We start from the raw sequence: 21,253 nt of genomic DNA, 5'->3' as shown, positions 1-21,253 counted from the left end.
GCCCCGCGGGCCCCAAAATGGCGGCGGCGGCGGCGGCGGCGCGCGCGCGGAGCCGTTGTAACGGTCGGCGGCGGAGGCGGCTCCGCGCCTCGGCAGGGAGGGAGGGAGAGCGGGCGGGCGGGCAGCGGCGGCCGCGGCAGCAGCGGCAGGGGAGCCGCGCTGGCCAGGGCCGGCGGGGAAGCACCGCCGGCGTGACGATAAGCGAAAATACACTTAAAAGCGAGAGGCGGAGGTCGCGGCGGGGTTGTCGTCGTTATGCGAGGGCTGCGCCCTAGGGGAAAGGGGTGTTTAACTCTCTTTTTTTTTTTTTCGGTCTTTTTTGGAGCACGCCATGCCCTGTTGTCCAAACCAGGCTGTGTCTGCGCCGCTTAGAGCCAGGCGAGGCACACGGGTTCCCAAAGGTGGATAAATTTTTTGCGTTGAGCCCAGCTGGTGCTTATATTAGATTCTCGTCTGCAGTCGGATTGTGCTGTTTTTAAAGCTTATTCCCCCACGTATCGTCTGATTCCTGCAATACCGCTTGCTTTGAACTCTGGTCCCTCTCCGTTGATCTTTGAGGAGGATTGCCAATTAATTTTGTCCATCGATATGGGTGGTAGTTCTTGGAGTAGTGCTTCTTATTCGTGGGGTTTTTTTTTTATTATTTTTGGTTCCTGAGAAAGGGCAGGTAACATTACTTCCATTTTATTATTGGGGAAACTGAGGCAGAACGGTTTTTTGCTGCTGTTGCATAATTAGCTGATCCCTTAAATCCCAAGCCAGTTGTCTTGGTTATTCATCTCTAAAGATGATCGATGTTAATTTTGAGTTTTAACTCTGATGTGAGTTATTCTGAAAGATCTGTGCAGGATAACTACAGGCTGCCCTGATTATTTTATATGGCATTGTGCCATTTTAAGTGTTATTGGGAATGAATGATTTGCAGCAGAAAGGCTGAGTCAATCTCTCTCTTTCATCAGGTTTGAACTTTACATAACTTCCTTTACTCCTTGTCCCCTCCAGGGTTTGGTAGATCAGGCCGCAGGAGCATCAGGATTGCCTGTTCTGCAGGTACAGGAAGGATCCTGTGATGCTTATTTTACACGAGAGTGGGAGATTTTCATGGTGCCCTCATTCACGATTCCCCCCTGTACTGCTCTGAAACGTGTGAGTTGCTACTCTAGACCTTAGCAGTAGCTGTACTCTAGCCCTGTGGACTTTTCATGATAATGAAAAGGGCTATAAAAAAAAAAAAAGTTACAGAATCTGTCTCAGATTTGCACCGTTGCTTGCTTAATTTGTCACAGCAGACTATCTCCAGGACAACAGAGAGGCTATATTGCAGGCCACTTGATCATTCATTACCTACCTCCATGGAAGTTGCTAAATAATGGCTGGTGTTTCACTAGAGCAGTTGGCATCTTTCCTCACTGAGTACACAAAACCTCAGTTTTTCAGAGGTAACTTCCTGAACTGGACACTTGGGTGTTGAAATTCTTTGTGTAAGGCTGCTGTTTGAAGTTCTTCATTTTTTAAGTTTGCAAAGAGGAAAATTATCAGTTTTTCCTGTGAAGTAAAAAAAAAAAAAAAGTAGAGGAACGTCTCCTATTATTAAAAAAAAAAAAAAAACTTTCCTTGAGATGGCCTGCTGCTAAAACTGGCAAGGTTAAAAACGAATATGTCATAGGCCTAGCCTTCCACCTCTGCTTTTCTGGAATCTGGATTTCATTTGTGTAAGTTCAGAGCCTGGAAAGTCACTTACTGAGTGCACACATGCAGTATTTTTAAACTTGTAAAGTTTACAGCTTGGTGTAATGTTATCCCAGAAGGATCCCACCACATGTTTGTTTGCCTAGACAAGCTATGAGGTGAAATATATAGCTATGGCCCCAGTAAGATGCACAAAATTGGAATGCAGAGTTCTCCGTTGCCTTGTGTGAACGTGGTCTTATCTAAAGCTTTCTCATCTGTAATGGGCAATCAACTGTGAAGCACTTGGAACTTATGAAATATAAACGAGTTTCTGTGCAGGCATTTTTTAGATCCATAAATAGATGCCATCATGTCGCCTAGCAAGGGTACGTGATACAGCAGGAAAACACACAGAAACCCTGTAAATGCTGTCAGAGGAGAGAATGTGAAAGTTTAGTACTCTAAGGTATCCAAAATTCTCTTAGTACTACAGGAATAGTAGTAAAAATAAAGCCCTGAATTGATTTAACTGTATTTGCCAGTCAGATTTAGGTAAGGTCGCATCTTCCTTGTTAGAATACATTTTCTTAATGTTCTAATAGTTCTTGAATGTTGGAACAAATTAGTGTTTTGGTTCCAGCAAGTACAGTAAGCAAATTCTTCAAAACTGTTAAGGCTTTTACTAGCAAAGTATTTTTTTTCCCAGTTCTCTTCATTCTCAAGCATTTTACTGCCAAATCTAAAAGCATTGTTCTAAATGCGCCAGAAAAGGCATATTTGCAACTGATTAAATCCTGTTTATAGACTTTGAACCAGCTCCCACTGAAAGATAATGAAAATATTGCTATTTATTTCAATAGAATTAGAATCAGGTCCATAAGACTTACGTAGGACTTACAGGTTTTATGCTCGCCCTCTGCACAGGGGTGAATCTCATTCCAGCAGGATACCACTGGAGTATAGCAAAAACTCAACAGCATTATAATCACCTAAGCCTAAAGGACATCCTTACTTTTTAAGTTTGTACTCTTCACTGTACGTTTATTTTTTATTTCATATTTTGGATACCTTATGAAACTGTGGGTCTGTTTTGCCCATGAAAATGCTGTGCAAATTAAATGCAGAAAACTATCTATATTATAATCTTAAAAAAAGAAAATCCTTTCCTCCTGAATAAAAGTCATTTTCATCTTTTAAGCTAATAAGGCTTTGAAGAATTTCATTGGTACATCTGGGTGCTATTTCAGTGCCTTTGCTCTTGACTGGTGATCGCATCATTATCATTAACTTTTGCTGTAATATAACTTCTATCTCCGTTGCTTATAAGACCATTAATCAGAAGGAATCAATTCCTGCCAGCCTTCTGTTTGCTGAATGAAAACTACCTCTGTGCGAAGAAGGGCCAGTACAGCCACGGACGACTGTTCTCCTGATCCCGCTACCCCGGTGGAACAGGCTGCTGCTTGTACTTGCTTGTTAGTGCTCACTTGGTTGGAGGTCGCTATCCCACCAACATACTGGTAGGTGAACTCATATCGGTGCTCCCTAGCTCAGATCAAAACAAACCAGGCTAGCTGAAGCCGTTTAAAGCTGTAGCCTAAGTTAGCCAGGCTGCTTTGCGACTGAAGTGAGTTAAGGAGCATGAACAACTCTATTTGCAGATCTGTGCACTGACAGTCTCCAGCAGGAAGAGCATGACAAGTTGTTGGAGTCAGTAACCTCTTTCATTGGCCCAGCTGGGTATGGGAAAGGATGTCTATCCACAGCCTGTTGCCACAAGTATCTGCATTTTATTTACTGACAAATACCTGATGGTAGCAGAAGACCACATCATCTAATTAAAAGGAACAAATTGTGCATTTCAGTAAGTAGGATAAGGTTTATTAGGTTATGTTACTTTACATCTTAAAGTGAATAAAGACGGAGGCTCCTATCTCAAAGAAACTGTAGTTTGGGTCAGATTGTGAACCTTTAGTTATAGTAGTGAGCAGTTACATGAGCAGCCCCGTTTGTTTGAAGGGACTGATCCTCTATGTTCAAGCAAAATTTGATTCTAGTCATACATTTCACTGTCATGTATAGGAAGATGTCAAGTTTACAACCTGCTTTTTTCTGAATGAATTGTTTCTGTGAGCTGTTAGTTTTGTTTTTAAGCATGCTTCCCGTTAGGCTCCCCATCGCATATATTTATTAGGATGCACTTGCCGGATTAACTTCTCTGGGAGTAGGCAGGATTATCAGGCACACAGAGCACTCATTTGGCCTACTGGCAATCTAATTGCAGTTGGCAGTGAAGGCTAGCCAGGCAGGCGTGCCACCAGCTCTGGTTGGACTTATGCCTGGAAAGCGATTTACTTGATCAGGAGACTAGGGCAGCACGGCTGAGTCAGGCTTTAGAGTACGTGCCTGTTTCTCCCTTCCTAGACATCTGTGCGGAGTTCATTTTAAGCCCCATGAACTGAGGATTCCCAGCCTACCATAACTCCCACCCAAAATTGTTTACAAGTACAAGCTGCAACTTAACTTTAGTATTTTAAAAGTCTGATCTTTGTCACTTCTAAGAAGCTTTCACATCACACAACAGAAATGCCCAAGTAGTCGTCTTCCCTGTTCATTCCTTTCTTTCTTCCACATACATGCGCATACACAAAAAGAGAGAGAGAGAAAAAGTTCCAATTCAGCTGAAAAACATTGTTTGGAAACATGCAAAGTTTCAGTGCAAAACTGCAAGCTCTAATAATTGGAAATAGGGATCTAGAATGAAAATCTCACCTCAGGTTCATGACAGTCTTAGCCCTATAATTTTAGGCTCCATTCCTGTCTTGATTTTTTAATTGCCAAGGATAACATTCTCAAAGAATTCTACAAAATATGTTTTATCTTTGATAATGTTTACACCCCCTGTTTTACATTAAAACCTAATAATAATCAAGGTTCGTCTTCCTGTATTTTTATCTGTGCCTCACTCGTTTTCTTGTCTTTCCTCATTAGCTTTGATATCGCAGTGCCATCTGCTTGATCAACAGAGTCAGGTTATTTTCCCTAGAAAATAACTGTGCGGCTGTAACACTGGGCAAATCAAAAGGCTGCTCAGTTTCTTAGTAAGTTCCCCTTTCCTCCACACCTCCTGGCCCTTTCAAAGAAGCAATGCCATTAGCTATGCGCCTTTGAAAGCTGGCCCAGCTCTGAGCATGTTTTACAAACTAATAAAATGCCCCTGTTGGACAATGACAGGTCCACTGACACTCTGAGAACAATTCAAGCCCTGCTGACCCTTCTCTCAGCATTCACTCTCCCCCTCTCTTCTGACAGGTGTTTCATTTGAAAGCTGGGTCCCTCTCTGTATACATAAAACACATCAGCCTTTTGTATGTGTAAACTGGGGCAGAGTCTTTGTTCAAAGTAAGAAAGCTTCCCAGCAGTCAAAGGAGGTTGATTGCATAGCCTGATAGCTTGAGCCATCCCCTCTCAAAAATACCCACAGCCTAGTCTGAGCCCTGGAGGCATATGCTTTATTAATTTCTGCTACAAATATTTAGACAAGAAACATTATAGACAGCGCTGAAAGAAATTATTGCTGTGCAGGTCTTACTTCTAAAGACCTGTTTCTCTACTGGAATCACCAGTCTGGCAAGATCAGCCGGAGGAGTGAAGGTGACACTGCCACACTAAATAACATTTCACCTGCAAGATAGGCTTTTTTCTCTTTTTCTACTATTGAAAGGTGTTTGAAGTTTTCTTCTGTGTATATTTCAAAGTAATTTTGATTCATTCATTGTGAAAAAAATCAATGTGTAGGCTCCAGTTTTACCTCCTTAAGTCTTCCGTTTTTATTGCTTTTATCCTGATCTGTCATCCTATTCTTATCTTACAGTTATAGCTGCAAACAAATAGTGTATACATACTAGCAACTTTCCAATGCTCAAAGTCCTTGGTGGGCCTGACACGTGATTGTTCTTATCACTATTTAAACCTCAACTTTTTGTCTCTCTGAAAGAACCTTTGGCATGGCTCATGCATACAGGCAGAGTGACAAGAGATAAGGGCTTTCTTTTATATGCAGCAAGGTTCACTTGTGTGGAGACCAGGAGCTAACAGGGACATCTGCACTCTTTACCGTCTCACGTTGTTCCCCCTATAAAGATGGGCAGCAGTATCCTTTTACTTTCTAATTCTCCACTGTCTTCTGAGCGTCATCCTTTTACTTGGGCAGACCTGTGCCAGGAGGAGAGCTAATTCCGACAGCAAGGGCAAGGAGTACCTCTCAGCATGGTCTCTCTGTTTCTGACCAGTAGCTCCAGCTCCGTGGAAGGAGAGGCAGGAGGAGGAACTAGCAGGGGAACAGGAGCTTTCCTGGGAGTAGGGAAGGATGCCAGTGCTGCCTGGATGCTCCACAGGTCAGTGCTGACAGAGACACTCACGGATCTGCAGTCGAGGCTGAGTGATCTGCTAATGAAATGATTGCGTGGACTCAAGTCATTAAACATACCAATTGATCTACTATTAATTATAATGACAATTCTCAAGTGATTTACAGGCTCAGGAGGGAAGATGGGCACACTACTCTCCACATGGAAAGGTTTCTAATACCAGTGTTGCATCCTTTGCTTCTCCCTCAGTAGCAGTTCTTCATTACCAGCCTCAGAAAAGGGTACGGCGAAACTCCTTTGGCATGAGTGGACTTGCCCACCCATTTGCACAGACTTTGTCCCCATGCCAGATTAGTTCCAGGTAGGAGGTAACAGAGGGTATCTTAATCTTTCAACAAAAGAAGATTCCAGCTTTACAGTGCAATAGCAGACCTGCCTCTGAGATCGTTCTTCATCCTTTGTGCTGGTTACTATATCATACCGATTCAGGACTCAGCATTTCCCTTTTGAAGCCAAATTTTGTACTGATGAAACTCAGCTACTACCCTAAAGTGATGCCTGCAATGAACTTGGTCCTTTGTCTTTCAGGGTAACAGAAGCATCCACATAAGGCATCAGAACAGATCGTATTTTTCCGCTGTCGTTAAAAGGTTGCACTCCACTTGATGGTTAGGTCACAAACACACCCATTTGAACACATTCATACTTTGGACTTCAGTGGTTCACAGCAAATTTGCACTGGTGGGTGAAGTCAAAATGCAACAGTAATGAGAGACTGCTTTCATTTGGTGGCTGTGCTGGCCCATTTCAGTGAACAAACTTGAAAAGAGTAGGCTTGTGTCATTGCCACAGGACTCTAGCAGTGCTGTACACCTCCACTGAAATATAACAGGCATGGTAGTCAACCAGCACCAGCACGTTTCACATATGCACTGGGATTCTAAATTATAAAAAGAAATCTTCTATAACAGCTGCAAGGGATTACAAAAAACCAAATAACTGTTTGCTTACTTAATGGCCATCAGCCTTGATGGCGTTCCCGGCTCATTTATAGCTCAGGATTGAGACAAAGGTTGGCATTGACCATACGACAATAACCTCTTACATGCTTCTAATACAGTTGCTGGGGAACAAAATGCCAATATTTTCTGCGTCGACACCAGCACCAGCACCTGTTCTGTCTCTTAAGCAGAGTGGCTTCCATGTCAATAACTCGCATGTGAGGGCTAATATCGACTAGATTCCAGTTTGCTTAGGAGAATTACATGAGGATGACATGCAGGGGTTAAAGAGATTTTCACATTCTTCGTAAAAAGAGCACTTTGTCCACAAAGGTGCCAAATATTCCCTCTTATTTTACCGATTAGTAACTCTGATATAGCTTGACCATCAGTTGTTATTCTATCAGAATAACAGGAACGAGAGTGATTTGCAGATTAAGAGACGGCTGCTAGTAGTATTGCATGTGGCAGGCTGAAGTCACGTGCCTCACACGCAGTTCTGACAACACTTTCTATGGCATTTTATTATAGTTCAAGTAAAGTACAGGAAACAGTAACATGAGGCTTTTGGGCTATGTGGTTCAAATATGCATCTGATTGTTTTTACGTATTCCTCCGGTTGACTGCATTGGCACCAGTGCAGGCCCTCGCTGGACTTAACCTGCGGATGGATAAACCAGGCAGGGCAGGTCTCAAAACTCGCTCCCTGCAGAGAGGGTAGAGAAGCCACCAGTCCTGAACGCACCCCCTTCAGTTGGAATATTACTTAAGACATGCTATTTGCAACCTTTTCTCAGCTAAGCAGCATGGCATATGTATTTTGAGGTCCCAGAAAGCGCTCGCCTACTTTTCCAAATTGTGCTGTGTGCTAGTTCTGGGCTCCTGGCTGCCCCAGAAAGCCGGGTAAACCATGACAAGTACAAAGACAGCAGCAAACCGCAGTCAACTTTCCCTGCAACCATTTCCGTGCTGAATGAACACATACCTTTTCAGAGCCTGTGAATGAGTTGTGGAGGAAGAGGAAGACCTCTTTTGCGTATGGGTAGATTGCTGTCGTAATAAACACCTGAACAAACTTTATTATATCCCATCTTGGCTGTAACTGTGCATATGTGGCAGAGAGCCTACGGAGCCGAGAATTTAACAAAGTTTGTTCTTCCGCCGCCACCCAGCCAAGATGTATTCCCCCGTTTTCCCCCAAACAGTTGTACTTTAAATAAATATAATAAAATCTCATAGAAATTATGGACTCCGTGGCTTCTGAAGGGCACGAAGCCCAAGATCCTAGGTGGGGTAAATGATTTCTCAGGGCAATGGCAGGTTCGGCAGTGATCGACCCCACTTCCAGCTGCTCACCATTTGCCCCTGCATCGTCCCCTGCCTCGTGCTACCCCGAGCGCTTGCGTAGCTGTGTGATGAACTAAGCAGGAGAACAAGAACAGTCCAGCTGGAGAATAGCCCAGGGCAGAGGGGGAAGGGAGGGGGTTTTCAGCCAGATCACTTCCTCCAGCTAGTCTCCAGTGCTTGTGTTCATACCCTGCAGGGAAGAGAGGGGGCAGAGGTTGGGGGGGGGGGATTGAGGGGGGTGGCAGGGTGGTGACTGCTTAAACCAGTTTTACCACCGTGGCTGAATGTCAAACCACTGCTTGAAAAAAACCTCAGGAAGTCCCCACCGTAAAGAAATTGGGCAGCTAATTTCCCTCGACTCCCACCTTCATCTGTTTACTCATGTTGGGGCTGTCGTGGCTTTAGATGCTTGTCACGAGTGTGGTGGCGTACTCTCTTCCTCACTGTCTCCGCAACTGCTTGTGCCCTTTAAGGAACTTTTGCGGTCTAACTTGCAAAACAAAAGCTTTTCTTAGGGCAATAGCAAAGAGGAGATGTAAGGCATGAACTGCCTGGGCGTGTGTGCAAAAGCTTCCCCGTATCCCTCTCCCCACTTCATTCTGCTGCCAGGTGCTGGTGGGACTGGACAGTTTGCGCAGCACTGGCACGTTGTTGCACTTTGAAATAGCGACTGCTTAACAGTTTCATAATCTTTTCGCTGGCGGGTAGAAATTAGAGGCTTTAATCGGGAGGTAGCATCACAGAAGGAGCTCTTTAAAGAAAAATAGGAGTGGGGAATGGGGTCCCACCGCCACCTCGCATCCCTGCGTGTTGCTTTTTCCTGCCCGGCGCTCCAGGGACGCAGCGGGGGAAGGCTACAGCAGTCTGCTCAGCCGGCAGTTACGGGACAGACGCTAGACCTGTCGCTCAGCGGACGCGAGGGCAGTGAGCGGGTGTGCGACCTGACACCGCCGAGGCTGTACCGGGGGCTCCCACGAGCAGAGGGGCTGGAGGGGGTCAGTACCAAGGCAGCTGCCGTGATTACCGCCGACGGCTGTTGGGGCTCTTCCTGGGATAGGTCCAGGCCAAGCTTAGCTGCCAGCAGCTCCTGCTGTTTTAACATGAGCTTGACGAGACCAGCGCTGCGGAGGATCACCAGACGGTGCCTGAATGCCAGAGGCCGTTGCTAGCAAGCACAATAACAATCTCTCTTCTGGGGGGCTGATCTAGAGGTAGTAAGAGCAGGTGTTTTGCCATGCGCTCCCCAGCCACCTGGGCACGGTAATGTGTTGTGACAGCCTCCACGGGTCCTTTGCACTCCTTCATGTCGCCTCTGCGTGCACAGACTGCTCTCCGCTCTTTCCCTAGGCTGGAAGTGACTTCCCTCCCGGCCGGGCTGGTGTCTGCGCCGGGCAGGGGGGGCGGCTGCCGCTTTGCAGAGCGGTGCACGGTCACGAGGCAGGACACAGCCCCGGCCAAAGCAAGCATCAGCTCCCGGCCGTTTCCCACCTCGCGGAGGGGTTTCGATCCCCCTCCCTCCCAGCGTGCACGCACACACACAGGAGCGCACACAGGCGCACACACACGTTTCTTCCTGGTCCTGGGGAATCTGATTCCCTTCAAACCTGTAGATCAGGAGTTTCCAGCCTGCAGGCTGCCGCCCCCAGCCGGGTCGGGAGCTTGGCAGGTGCAACTCTAGACGCTAAGCCTTGGGGTCCCCGCAGCCCTGGCGGGGTTGCAGGGGCTGCGGTTGGGCGCTAGCCGCCCCGGGAAGGAGCGGGCGCGAGGGCCGAGGGGGTGGCTGGCCTCCTGCAGGGCGCTCCCCCTCTGCCTTGCCCCCCTGCTCCAGGCAGCGCAGGCGGGGAAGGTGTCTGATACAAGCGTGGCGGTGCCCTGCTGCGCTGGGGCGTTTCCCCCCGGCGGGGGCAGCCCGGGTGGCCGCCGGAGGATGCGACCGGGCTTCGGGGTGCCAGCACCAACAGGAGGCTGGCGGTATCCCCCGACGCTGGGAGGTGGGGGGGGGATGGCTCCGGTTTGGGGCTGGCTCTCGGAGCGCGCTCGCAGGCAGGGCAGGTGAAGGCAAACGCCGCCCGGGGCGTTTGCTGGCCAGGGGTGGAGCCGCCCCCGGCACAGGTGGCAGGGCCGAGCCCCGGGCCCCAGGCGCCCGCCGCGGCGTGGCGTGGGCAGCCCTCCGGCGAAAGGGAGCCCCGAGCTAGCGGCCTCCCGCGTTGGCATCCCTCCAGCGCAGCCGATCCCTCGCGCCCTGCCGGCCCAGGCTGAGCATGGCGAGCGGGGACCGCCCGGGGGCCCGCAGGAGGAATTTGGCCCTGCTGAGGCACAAGCTGTACATGGGGGAGAGGAGGAGGACGGAGCCCGTGGTGGAGAGCACGGCCGCTGGGGACCACGGCACCTTGCGGAGGAGTCAGTCGGACAGGACGGAGTACAGCCAGAGGTTACAAGGTACCGGGGGAACCGGGTCGCGTGGCGCGCGGCCGCCGGCGATGCTCTGGGCTGGGGCGGTATCTCGACGCCCGCCGCCCTGCAGCCCTTCGCGCCCTGCCCCGGAGCGCTGGCAGCGGCAGCGAGCTGCCCCCCAGCCCCTGCTCCGCGATACGCAGTGTTTCCCGCTGGCTCTTCTCAATAATCTCGTGTCCGCAGGACACCGAATATGACCCAAGCTAACGGCGAGGTTTGGGTGCGTGCTTGCAAAACGCATACACGGCTGGGATCTTTCGCATTTCACCTCCAGAGCGCATTTGCGACGCAGACAATAATTTGAGAGTGCGCTCGCCGGCTGTCTGTCTGTTGTTGTCTGATGAAGAGGGGTGTATGAGAAATAATTCGAAGCATCAAGGGCGAGTTTTTCTTTCAGATAAAAACATCAGGGTCTGTGACGTGTTTATCTGCTGCCCAGATTGTACAAGCCTGGACCGAAATACATCCAAATACATGTCTTATTGCACATGCGGATTCAAATTATGCCATTATGAAGGGTGTTTCTTTTCAGATACCCAAACTGTATCAGGACCAGAAATTGTCAAATTATGTCAGCAATGAACCTGTCAATCAAAAATTAAATGCAATGCCATAAATTGACTAAAAGCATGGAAAATGCGTACTGGTATTTCCAGGAACACTCTGGAACACAAACTGACTAATTTTGGTGGGTTTTCAGGGTCTTAAACAACAGGATACCATCACAAATGGGGGTTTTGTGTAATATAAACATTTATTACTAATAGAGACATAAACTGCTAGTGACAGTCACTCTCGTGGCAATAATCCTTTATTGGGAAATAAAATAGTAATATACTTCAGGTTGCTGTATTATGGGTTTGATGCATTTAATTAGGAAATAGCGTTCCTTCAGAGAGACAATAAAACCAGAGAATAAAATAATAAAACAGAAAGTAATGCGATTCATATGGGGGCTGCGTATGTCGAAAACAACAAAGAGCCTCATTGATTACACTGTTCCCTCCCAGTGATAGCTAATCAATAACAAAATGCACGATTTTCAGTTAAGTCAGCCATGCACTGCAAAGCAGCCGTTAGAGGAGTTTCGGGGTGCAAGCACCGGCCAGTGCGGCGGGGCAGGCAGGCTCCTGTCGCAAACGCGTTCGTTCCGGCAGAAGAGCCGTTTTACTTGCGATGGGGTTGCCCTGCCGGCGTAATTTTGAGGTACCGGCAAAGGGAGGTGGTCACTAGAACGGGATCCAGCAAAAAGCGGGAGGTTTTGCCGTGTCGGATCTAGTGCTAGGTTCATGCCACGAACGTCTCCTCTTTAAACTCTTGGGAGCCAAAGAGGCAGGGAAGCCTAGGTAGTCATGGCAGTGTGAGGTTACGTTTATGGCAACGGTCCAACGAGACGGTAAATCCAGCTTTACAGCCCCAGCTACTAGCTGAAGGCTGCCGCGGCCACCGATTGCAAAGCACCAGCCGGGTACAGGCTCACTCTACTTATTCACCTTCGTTAAGAAAAACGTTGCTGGGTTAACAAGGTACCTGCAGGCTTTATATTGGATTAGAAGTAGTTTGTCCTCACGGTAAAAATCTAAAGCCAATAGAAATTCCTGTGGTGTGAGCTCACTGTGTCAACACAAAGAAATGCAGGGGTGTGCTAAGGCCTGATCTGTATCAAATTTTGGTGAGCCAGATGTGCCTGGATCTGAGATGAATGGTCATGCATCCCAGACCTAATATGTCACCCACCAATGCTGATGATGTGCTATGACTGTAGGCCTTTACCTTCTTCATTTTTCTTACTAGTGCTTGAACGTGAAGCAGCTTACTTCAAGATAAGGGAAGTGTTCTGGCTGGCACAAAACATTTAAGTTTTTCATTTTTGGTGAGAAAACCGTACAGCTCTGTGGGTGGTGTAAACAGACTGTTGTGTATCTCCAGATCCAGAGGCCCTGATCACCCTGAAGTGGCAAATGTTTTGCAAAAAGATACAAACGGTAATAATTTGTACTTGCTTCCCATGTGAATTGGAGGCACGCAACCGGAAAGCTCTGCGTTTAGTTACGCCTCCCTTCTACAGTCCCCTGCTAATATGTTCTCTAGCAGGCAGTCTGCAGAGCTGCAGTAAGTGTTAGCACAGACAAGGATGGGTAAGGCGGGGAGACGCACCAGGGAGCAAACTCTGCAAAAGGAATCTCCCCCGAGCCGGCCAAGTTTCCACCGGGAAGCCGAGAGCGAGAGGCTGCAGGGCCCGGCACTGCGAGAGAAAGAGCAAACTAGCCTGAGCGTGGGTGGCGAGGCATCTTTGCACCCCTGGGCCTAGGTCAGAGGTGCAGCACGTTGGTGCAAGGTGAAGCATGGACAGGACGCCTCGTAAGGTGCCTTCCAGCCCTGGTTCCCTGAGGAGAAATCGTGCTGTTGCCACCCCAGCCTTTTCCATCAGCTCTGAAGTGTATGCTCCAAGTGCCACTGAGTGCATCAGAAATATGGGTCCCCAAATAAAAGCCAATAAACCAAAAAGCAAGCGAGCAAGCAGGCAAGGAACAGGGTGGTATAAAAATCCTGACAATTCCGCTTCTGCTCTTGCGTTTCCCTTTGCTTTGCTTTTGTACAGATCCAAAATGTTTTCTAAAAAGAGTGAAACAGGGAGCTTGCTTACCTTCCAGATCAGACCCCCAAGGTAATCAAGGTGGTTTGCTCTGGAAGTCTGCCAACATGAAAACAACAGCATTGTTAAAGGTGCAAGTCTTTGCAAGCGGGTTTTCACTTTAAAACTGAGGGTTTCATTAAAAACACAAATAAGCCTTTTCATGGTTAATTGTAATACCAGCTATATCCCTTCAATACCTTATCTGGTGTGAATGGACACTTGACACTTCCAGCTTTTACTCTTTTTAAAGAGGAAACAAGGTGCAAAGTAACCATTATATTCTCGAACAGCTTGGCAAACCTTAGAGCATTTGTTCAACTCATCCTGTGAGGTAAGTAGGTACTGTCAGCCCCATTTTAAGTAAGGGTTAAAAAAGGCATTACTATCAAATGGCAGGTTAATGGTACAATTATGCAGTTATCTAGAACTCGAACTGCAGTTTTATTCTTGGATCAGTCCAGGAATACCTCGATCAAGCCGTACCTATCTTTATTCCGGGGTACCCCATCAGCTGCATGGAAGCATCACTTTCCTAAAGAGGGAAGAAGGGGGTCAAGGCAGATAAATTCACTAATGTCTATGGTGGATGCTGAAATAACACCAAGGGCCATTTTAAGATAGACACAGCTTCTATGATGTTTCTATGCAGTGCTCTGCTCTACATGCACTAGAAAATCCTTCAGATATGTCCTTTCAGGAGGACTGAAGGACTTGCTACTCTCCTCAAGCAATGGCGGCGCAAAACGGAGTTTAGCATCTCTGTTTTCAAAAGCATTATCTGGAGTTGTTTAGCTGTAGGAGTTGGTCTCATCCATCGGTATAATTTCTAATAGTAAATGTGGTACATTAATGTTGGGATCAGTGCGTAAATCAGCCTAAAGCGACCGTCCTGTGAATACCTATGTATTCTTTCAGTAAGAGGGGGTTGCTTGATGCAGTTATTGACACATAGACGCTTGCAATTTCAGGGCAGAGTGAGATATGATGTATCACAGGGTTAGAAGCTATAAACCAAAAAGGGAAGACCAGAAAAAGAAATTTAAAACATAGTTCCCATTATGTCAGGTTTTGGGGAGGTGGTTGTTTTTTGTCAATAATCGTATACCAAACTTGTGCTTGGTGTGAGAAATGAGCTGTAGAAAATGGTGCGTTTCCAGAATGAATCTGAGACCAAAATGTGCAGTGTTCAGCAAGATACCACATGATTTGAAAACACTCCTTGTGTTACAAATCTATTATATATTAACTTGCTTGTAGCTTCAGCTGTGGATGGGTCAACTGAACTACCAAATGATTTGCACATACTTTAACTTAAAATACATCAGTGACATACCTACTATAGGCACACTGATTCAAGTCACACAGCTACCACAATGTCAGATTTTGTCTGCGTCTGCTGCAGTTATGAGAAGTAACCAACCACCACAAATTAAGCCAAAACCTGTGAAGATCCCTAGAAAGCTGCCCCCCTTGGTATATTAAAGCCCAGTTGGAGGAAAGTCATCCCTCCCCCATCACTCCATCACAAGCAAGCAGTTTCTTCCATCGCTCTGTCCTCCTGCCCTCCCTGCACAGTGCAGCGCTGCTTCTTCCCATGGAAAATGGCCATTTACACAGCCTGCTGCCAATAGCAAGGATCCTATGTGTCTCTCCACAGTTCCTTCTTTGGACTATACTTACTGATTAACTTTACACGTAGTGCAAAGCAGATGATATTTACTTCATTGCAAAATGTATTGATCTTTGGAGCAGCTGGTTTGTTTCTCAGCTGAAGTGCAGTTAAGAAGTAAAGGTCTGCACTACTTCCTGAAGCGTAGGAGATGGTTCATGAAAATACACCACTGAGCCGTGTGATGAAAAACACAGTCCAACAAATCCCTTTATTTTTTCATGTGCAAATTTGAGATCAGAGGACCTAGTTCTGCTAACTTGGACCGTAGTAAATCCAGAGTCATCTTGTGAACCTGTTGCAGTGACAGCCAGGTTGGGAAGTGATCTCATCTTTTCAGAGCCGGATCCATTTTGTGCTGCTGTGTTTGCACAGCACGCACAGCCCGTAGCACAATAAAGTCCTACTGTGTGGCTTAGGGCTCCTAGGTACTGTTGCAGTGTAAGCAGTAACAGCAACTGGGCTAAGGGAGAGAAGACTTGGACCAAAAGAGGTTTAGGGATCCTTTTCTGAGCGTATCATCAAACGTTGCATTAATCAAAATACTTTGCTTTGTGGGTTACCCACCTGACAATTCTTACGGCTAATCCATGACAAATCTTGAGGTGCATGTATCCCGGGAGAAATGGTTCAGATGGAGCCCTTCCTCGGTTCTTGCGTTATTAGCATACTACCTGCCTGCCACACGAGCGGTATATTTGTATCGGTATATGACATACTGGAAAGGTTTATTTGTAAGTATTGGTGCTAACAATAAGGGCATTCTTCTGTCACCTGATGATAAGCTTTCTTCCCTTCCACCGTGGTCACATGGGATCTCTCTGTAGTCCTGTCAGCACACGTATAATTAAAGCAGTCGGCTGTCAAGGAATTGAAGAAAGACCTTGCATATTGAATGTAAATATTTTCCATACTTTATAGAACAAAAAATGATCAAAGACTGAATGATCTAATTGTGAGTAAGTCTCCGATGCTGACGTTATGAGAAAACTTGTTGCCCAGGAAGACTGGTGCAAGGTCATTCTGCTCCTGCAGCATTCTCCTCCTATATTCAAAAAAGGGGCTTTTTGCATGTATAACTCACAGCCGATGTGCAAAAAACCTGCTCCTGAACAATACTGCTGTTATATGCATGTGGAAGTAAAAAAGAAGGATGTTTGTCCACAACCCTTGCTCAATCCTTTTGTATTTGTGTGCCTACATTTGAGTTCAGTGGACCTAATTCTTCTAATTTGTACCGTAACAATTCTGGTGCAAAACTGGTAAAGCGAGCTTCTTGACACCCCTATGAAGTGATCCCTCAGGAGGGGAGAGGGATCTGGAGTAAAATGGCTTTTGTCTTCGCTCTTGTCACGTCCTTCTGCCCCCTCATGCAGCAGGACATGCCGTCTTTTTCCATGGCTTGTCCCACGTCAGGCTCCCGCTGCCCTCTCACTGTTCCCCCGCTCTGCAGCCTTCCCAGTACCCACAAGGGGCTTCCACAGCTTCCCCTTCCCGTTTTACCTGTGGGAAAGTGCCAGGGCAGAGCTGTGGAGGTGCTGCCAGGGGAGATGTCGAGGAGAGGGAAGTTGCCAAAGCAGCAGTCTCTGGATTTGGCTGCCTGCATTTCACTTACAAATCCAGCTGATAAAAAATGGTGTACGTTCCCACGTATAATCTCTAGGTTAGCTGAGGGTACAGGCTACCTGCGGACTCGCTTTTGCAGAAGAATAATTTTATCTAAGGGGGTGTGAGACTCAGGTTTCACAAGCGATGACTCACGCCTTCGCTGCTCCCGTGTGCCAGGCAAAAGTCCCCTCTCTGCACAGCACGAGCGCAGAACTGGCGTTCCTTCGGAGTCCGCAAAATACTGCTTGAGCAACAAAGCGGCCTGTTGCTCACGCCGTGCGTTGGCACTGCTGCATTTGTTGCTGTACTCTGTGCCAGTAACTTCCCTTCCAAATGGAAGCACTGGATGTTGAGACACCTGGGGCTGGGCACTAAGGGCAAATGTAATATCCAACCTGACTGCCTCACTGGGGAGGAAGGAGGGATAGAAGAGTCCCCTCGGAGCTGCTCACTCCATAGGGTGGGAAAGCCTGGGCGATCTGCACGCTTAAATCTGGTAGACCTGCTCTGGCTCCTCCTCCCATCAGCTGCTGTGAATCCCCCCATGCCTCCCGTGGGGCCTAGAAGAGAGCTGCAGTCGCACATGGCAATCTCTGTCGCTCCGCGCTCTCATTGCATTGCTGGATGTCTCCATCTGGGGGATATTTTTAGAGTTCCTACTTTAAAAGAAAATAAGTTTTCTAATACGGGTAGCTGCTTTGCCCATGTCATCGCATAGAAAACCTCGTGATGCATGACTAGAGCTGTGTACTTCAGTAGCTCAGCTGAAAACCCAAGTCATCGTCTTCCTTTTCCTCACCAAAGCAAATTCCTGGAGCAAGGCAGCCACGAATATTGCAAAGCAACAGTTGCAAACGCTACATTTTACTATACCTTTTTACGTCTATTAAAAGGACCAACTACATTTTTAGGTACCAACTACATTTCTGTAAAGTGGTCTTAAGACATAATTGATGAATAAACCGTTCAACAAATAGTTTTTCCTTTTTCCTAAGCCTGGCCTCTCCAAGGACAAACCAGCCAAATTCTTACTGTAATGGTTAAGCCTCAGCAACGTCTCTTCTTGCTAATCCTCTCTCTCAAACTGTTTGGCTGTTGGTACACCTAGCAGGTAGAAACAAGCCTGCTTATGTTCCAAAAGTGCACTTGATGTTTCTGCATTCATTAAGCTTTCACTCATCCCACGAGGATTTCAGCAAGCTGCTAATGTCCTCAAACTGGTCAAAAGCGATCGGCTGAACATAAAATCACAGGTTTTGGCTGTAAGCATCACTTCATTATCTTGCTCTTGCGTTCTATAGAGACAGACATGTCTAAAATGAGAAAGCAAACATATTGAGTAAAATGGAAAATTATATTACTTTTAGCAAAAGGATACATTTATTAAAAAACATGTTTTCTGTACGGATACAGCATCTACCTGATATTTCTCACAGTTGTTTCTTCCTGTTGAGAATAGTTTTTTATTTCCTGGCATTATTATCTGTCGTGCAATAAGGATAATAGAGGAGCCCTGACATAATTCAGGTATTGGATTTGATCAAGGCAATCTAATGACATAAACTGAAAGAACAGCCACTCTCAGGACTGCAACTTCAAGCCTGCAGTGGGATACACTGGCTTTATTTTGTTCATATAATGCCCTCCCTTGCCACCAGTAGAAAAGATTAGAAAGTTCCTTTGCAGAGCATCTTGTGTTTACCTTCACATTCCATCTAATATCATAATAGTGCTGCATCTGAGGCACAATGACCCTTCTAAGATCTTCCACGTTGTCCTGCCCTCTGTGCACTTCTTCAGGAATTATCCTGTTCAACTCTCACACACAATCATACGAACACACACACACCCACATGCACACACACCGTTTCACACCTCCTCTCAAGAAGAATGTTGATTTTGGTGCAGAAATGGAACTGAAATGGATCGTTACGTGGTTCATTGCAAGTTTATAAGTGTGGTTACATACCATAATTTTTAGAGGAAAAAATACATACCGTTTTAGCATGTAAGGAGCAGGCAAGGCGGTCTGATTCGAAGACTCCAATAGGACATTGCTCAGAGGGAGCCATGAAGTGCTTAGTAGTACTTCTTTTGCTCTTCTCCTCACCAAAATAAGGACAGTTTATTTCTCCCACCCCCCCAGCACCTTTGTTAGATGAGCGTTGCAGAAGGGGGTGCCGCTCTGCAATCCCTACACTTGTACTAGCATGTACTCACTACAGCAGAATTCAGCTTAAAAGTCTTTGGATAGCCCAAGCCTTGGAGAGGGGAAAACATCCTGCTCATGTTTCCATCTTATTGTCTATGTACGAGCTCAAGGACAAAATGTTCACGCCTTCATTATACATAGACTTCAAGGCTAAAAACTCAAAGGTAAAAGCAATTTTTTTTTTTTAAAGAGGGAAGTATATCCTAATGGAAAAGCATCTGGACAAACAGGCCCCCCAGATTTATCCCAGCTTCTTGTCCTTGCTGTTTAAAGCTATGAGTACAGAGGGACAAGTGCAGCCACAAAAGCAGTATTTAAAACAGTGGTTATGGCCACATCTGTCTGACCAGAAAGTCTGATAGGAGAAAGATTAATAACAAAACTATGCTTTCTGAGTATCAGTGGTCAGCATAATTGTATAAGGGGCTGAGGCTGATATAGTGGTTTTATAGCATTTTACAGCTCTCAGTGGATGACAGCTCAAAGCCCTCTTTCTTGAAAGTCGCTTGGTTCCCTCAGAAGTCCAGCTCCAGGTTATCAGTCTAGGGCCTCAACCTTCATTGTGTTGGTGAGCTTCGAAGCTCACTGCGCACTCATGACCTTGCCCTTGAAAATCAATTCAACAGCTGCAATATATGCAGTATTGGTTATCAGCTGGCAAAGCATCAGCTACTGCTTGCTATTGGCTCTTCGTACAATACACTTCCTACAAGAAGTTGACATAAAGGCGTAAAAGTCTGATCCTCATCAGAGATTCCCATCCTTTGCCGCTGAGCAATAAACCCCATGCTGTCAAACTGCAATCTGGGTAATGCGGAGAGGAATACAGTAATATGTCCATCTTTGCTGGTACTCTACACCATCTTGTGGCTAGCAGTAAAACACCAGAATATCCGCTGAAGTCTTTCACTGGTTTTCAGTGTTTTTCCCAAGGAAAAATATGCAGATTGTCAGTGTACACACATAAAAATCTGTGCCCTTTGCACAGCTGACACAAATGTCTACAGAGTGGCTTATGAGCCAGCAAAAGGGAAGACTATCATTACAGATAAGTAGGCTGTTTCCAGGTCCTATAACATATGTAAACTACCAGTCGATAGAGATCCTCTTGCATTTCCATGTATTTGGAACAAAACAGATATTCTAGGTTTTGAATATGGAAAAAGAGTTAAGACTATCCTGATCCCAATACTCTCTCCTGTCTCAAGAAATCTTATTATCGGTCATTAAAGGTGCTCCCTTATTCTCCTGCAATTCCTTTATCTCTTTCACATAAATCTTTTTAAACAGAATTACAAGTTTCATTGTCATCATTCAAGTATCATTATTATCATTTGAAAGTACGTCTTCTAGTACCTACAGCCTTCAGCCTCCTATAAACAGATGTCAACATTACTCTTTCCAGAGCAAAGATTATTCCAGTGAAACTTCTTTATGGTAAACACAAACTTTTTCCTTCACAGGAGCACATTTTCTCCCATCCCCCAAATCTAACAGACTTTAGGCTGAGACTGTATTTTCAGAGGAGCAGAAGGGAATGTGGTATACAAACCCCCTTGGATTTCAGTGTGACAAGGATCTATCCTGTGCTCCATAGAAAATTTCCACCTGCATATACAATATCAAAGCAGAGGTAGCCTATGATAGGTTATCCCTTTACTGCCAGCTGGAGAGTTTCCCTCCCCAAACCTACAACCACTCTTAGAGGAAGGAGACTGGATGACCCTCAGTCTGATCTGGCATTGCCATTTCTTGTGCTTCTTTTCCTGCTCCCCCAGGAGGATTTGGGAGTTTCCAGCAGGCCCTAGTTAATGTTCCTTACCCTCAGCCCTTTGCCAGTGGCAATGCAGGGCAAGCCGGGTGAGCATGGCACATGCCTAGGAACCGGAGTACCTCCCTGGTCTTTGCTTTGAGTGAGGAAGGCAGAGTCGGGGAAAAAGGGCACTTGAGGCCTTTTTGTAGCAAGCAGGCAAAGCATGGTGAGAATGAGGAAGTTGTGACACTCCTTTAATGCTCTTTTAAACAGAAAAAATGGCCCCACAGGCTGAGTCCTCATCCGCTGCTGCCTCACCCCAGGAGAACGAAGAACAAATCACCAGATGCATGATGGCCAAGAGGGTGAAAATCATTGCAGAACTGATACAGACAGAAAAAGACTATATCAACGACCTGGATCTCTGCATCAGGGAAGTGATTCAGCCTCTGAGAAACAAGCAGGTAAGCACTGGGGGTGGAGGATGAGGTGGTGACGCCAAGATCTGAATTTACCCACATTTTGTTTAC

The 21,253-nt window shown here is 46.3% G+C and overlaps 1 protein-coding gene across 1 annotated transcript in view; it reads left to right on the top strand.

Moving 5' to 3' along the window:
- The first annotated feature begins 10,108 nt into the window (after positions 1-10,108).
- ARHGEF38 (Rho guanine nucleotide exchange factor 38) overlaps positions 10,109-21,253 on the top strand; it is a 45,609-nt gene continuing 34,464 nt past the window's right edge. Inside the window, exons 1-2 of the mRNA XM_068941967.1 lie at positions 10,109-10,828; positions 20,997-21,187. Of these exons, the coding sequence (XP_068798068.1) occupies positions 10,651-10,828; positions 20,997-21,187 (369 nt within the window). The 5' untranslated portion in view covers positions 10,109-10,650. The remainder of the gene's footprint in view (positions 10,829-20,996; positions 21,188-21,253) is intronic.

This window comes from Struthio camelus, chromosome 4 (assembly GCF_040807025.1).
Source record: "Struthio camelus isolate bStrCam1 chromosome 4, bStrCam1.hap1, whole genome shotgun sequence".
Taxonomy (NCBI): Eukaryota; Metazoa; Chordata; class Aves; order Struthioniformes; family Struthionidae; genus Struthio; species Struthio camelus.
This window is presented reverse-complemented; position numbering and strand designations above follow the sequence as displayed.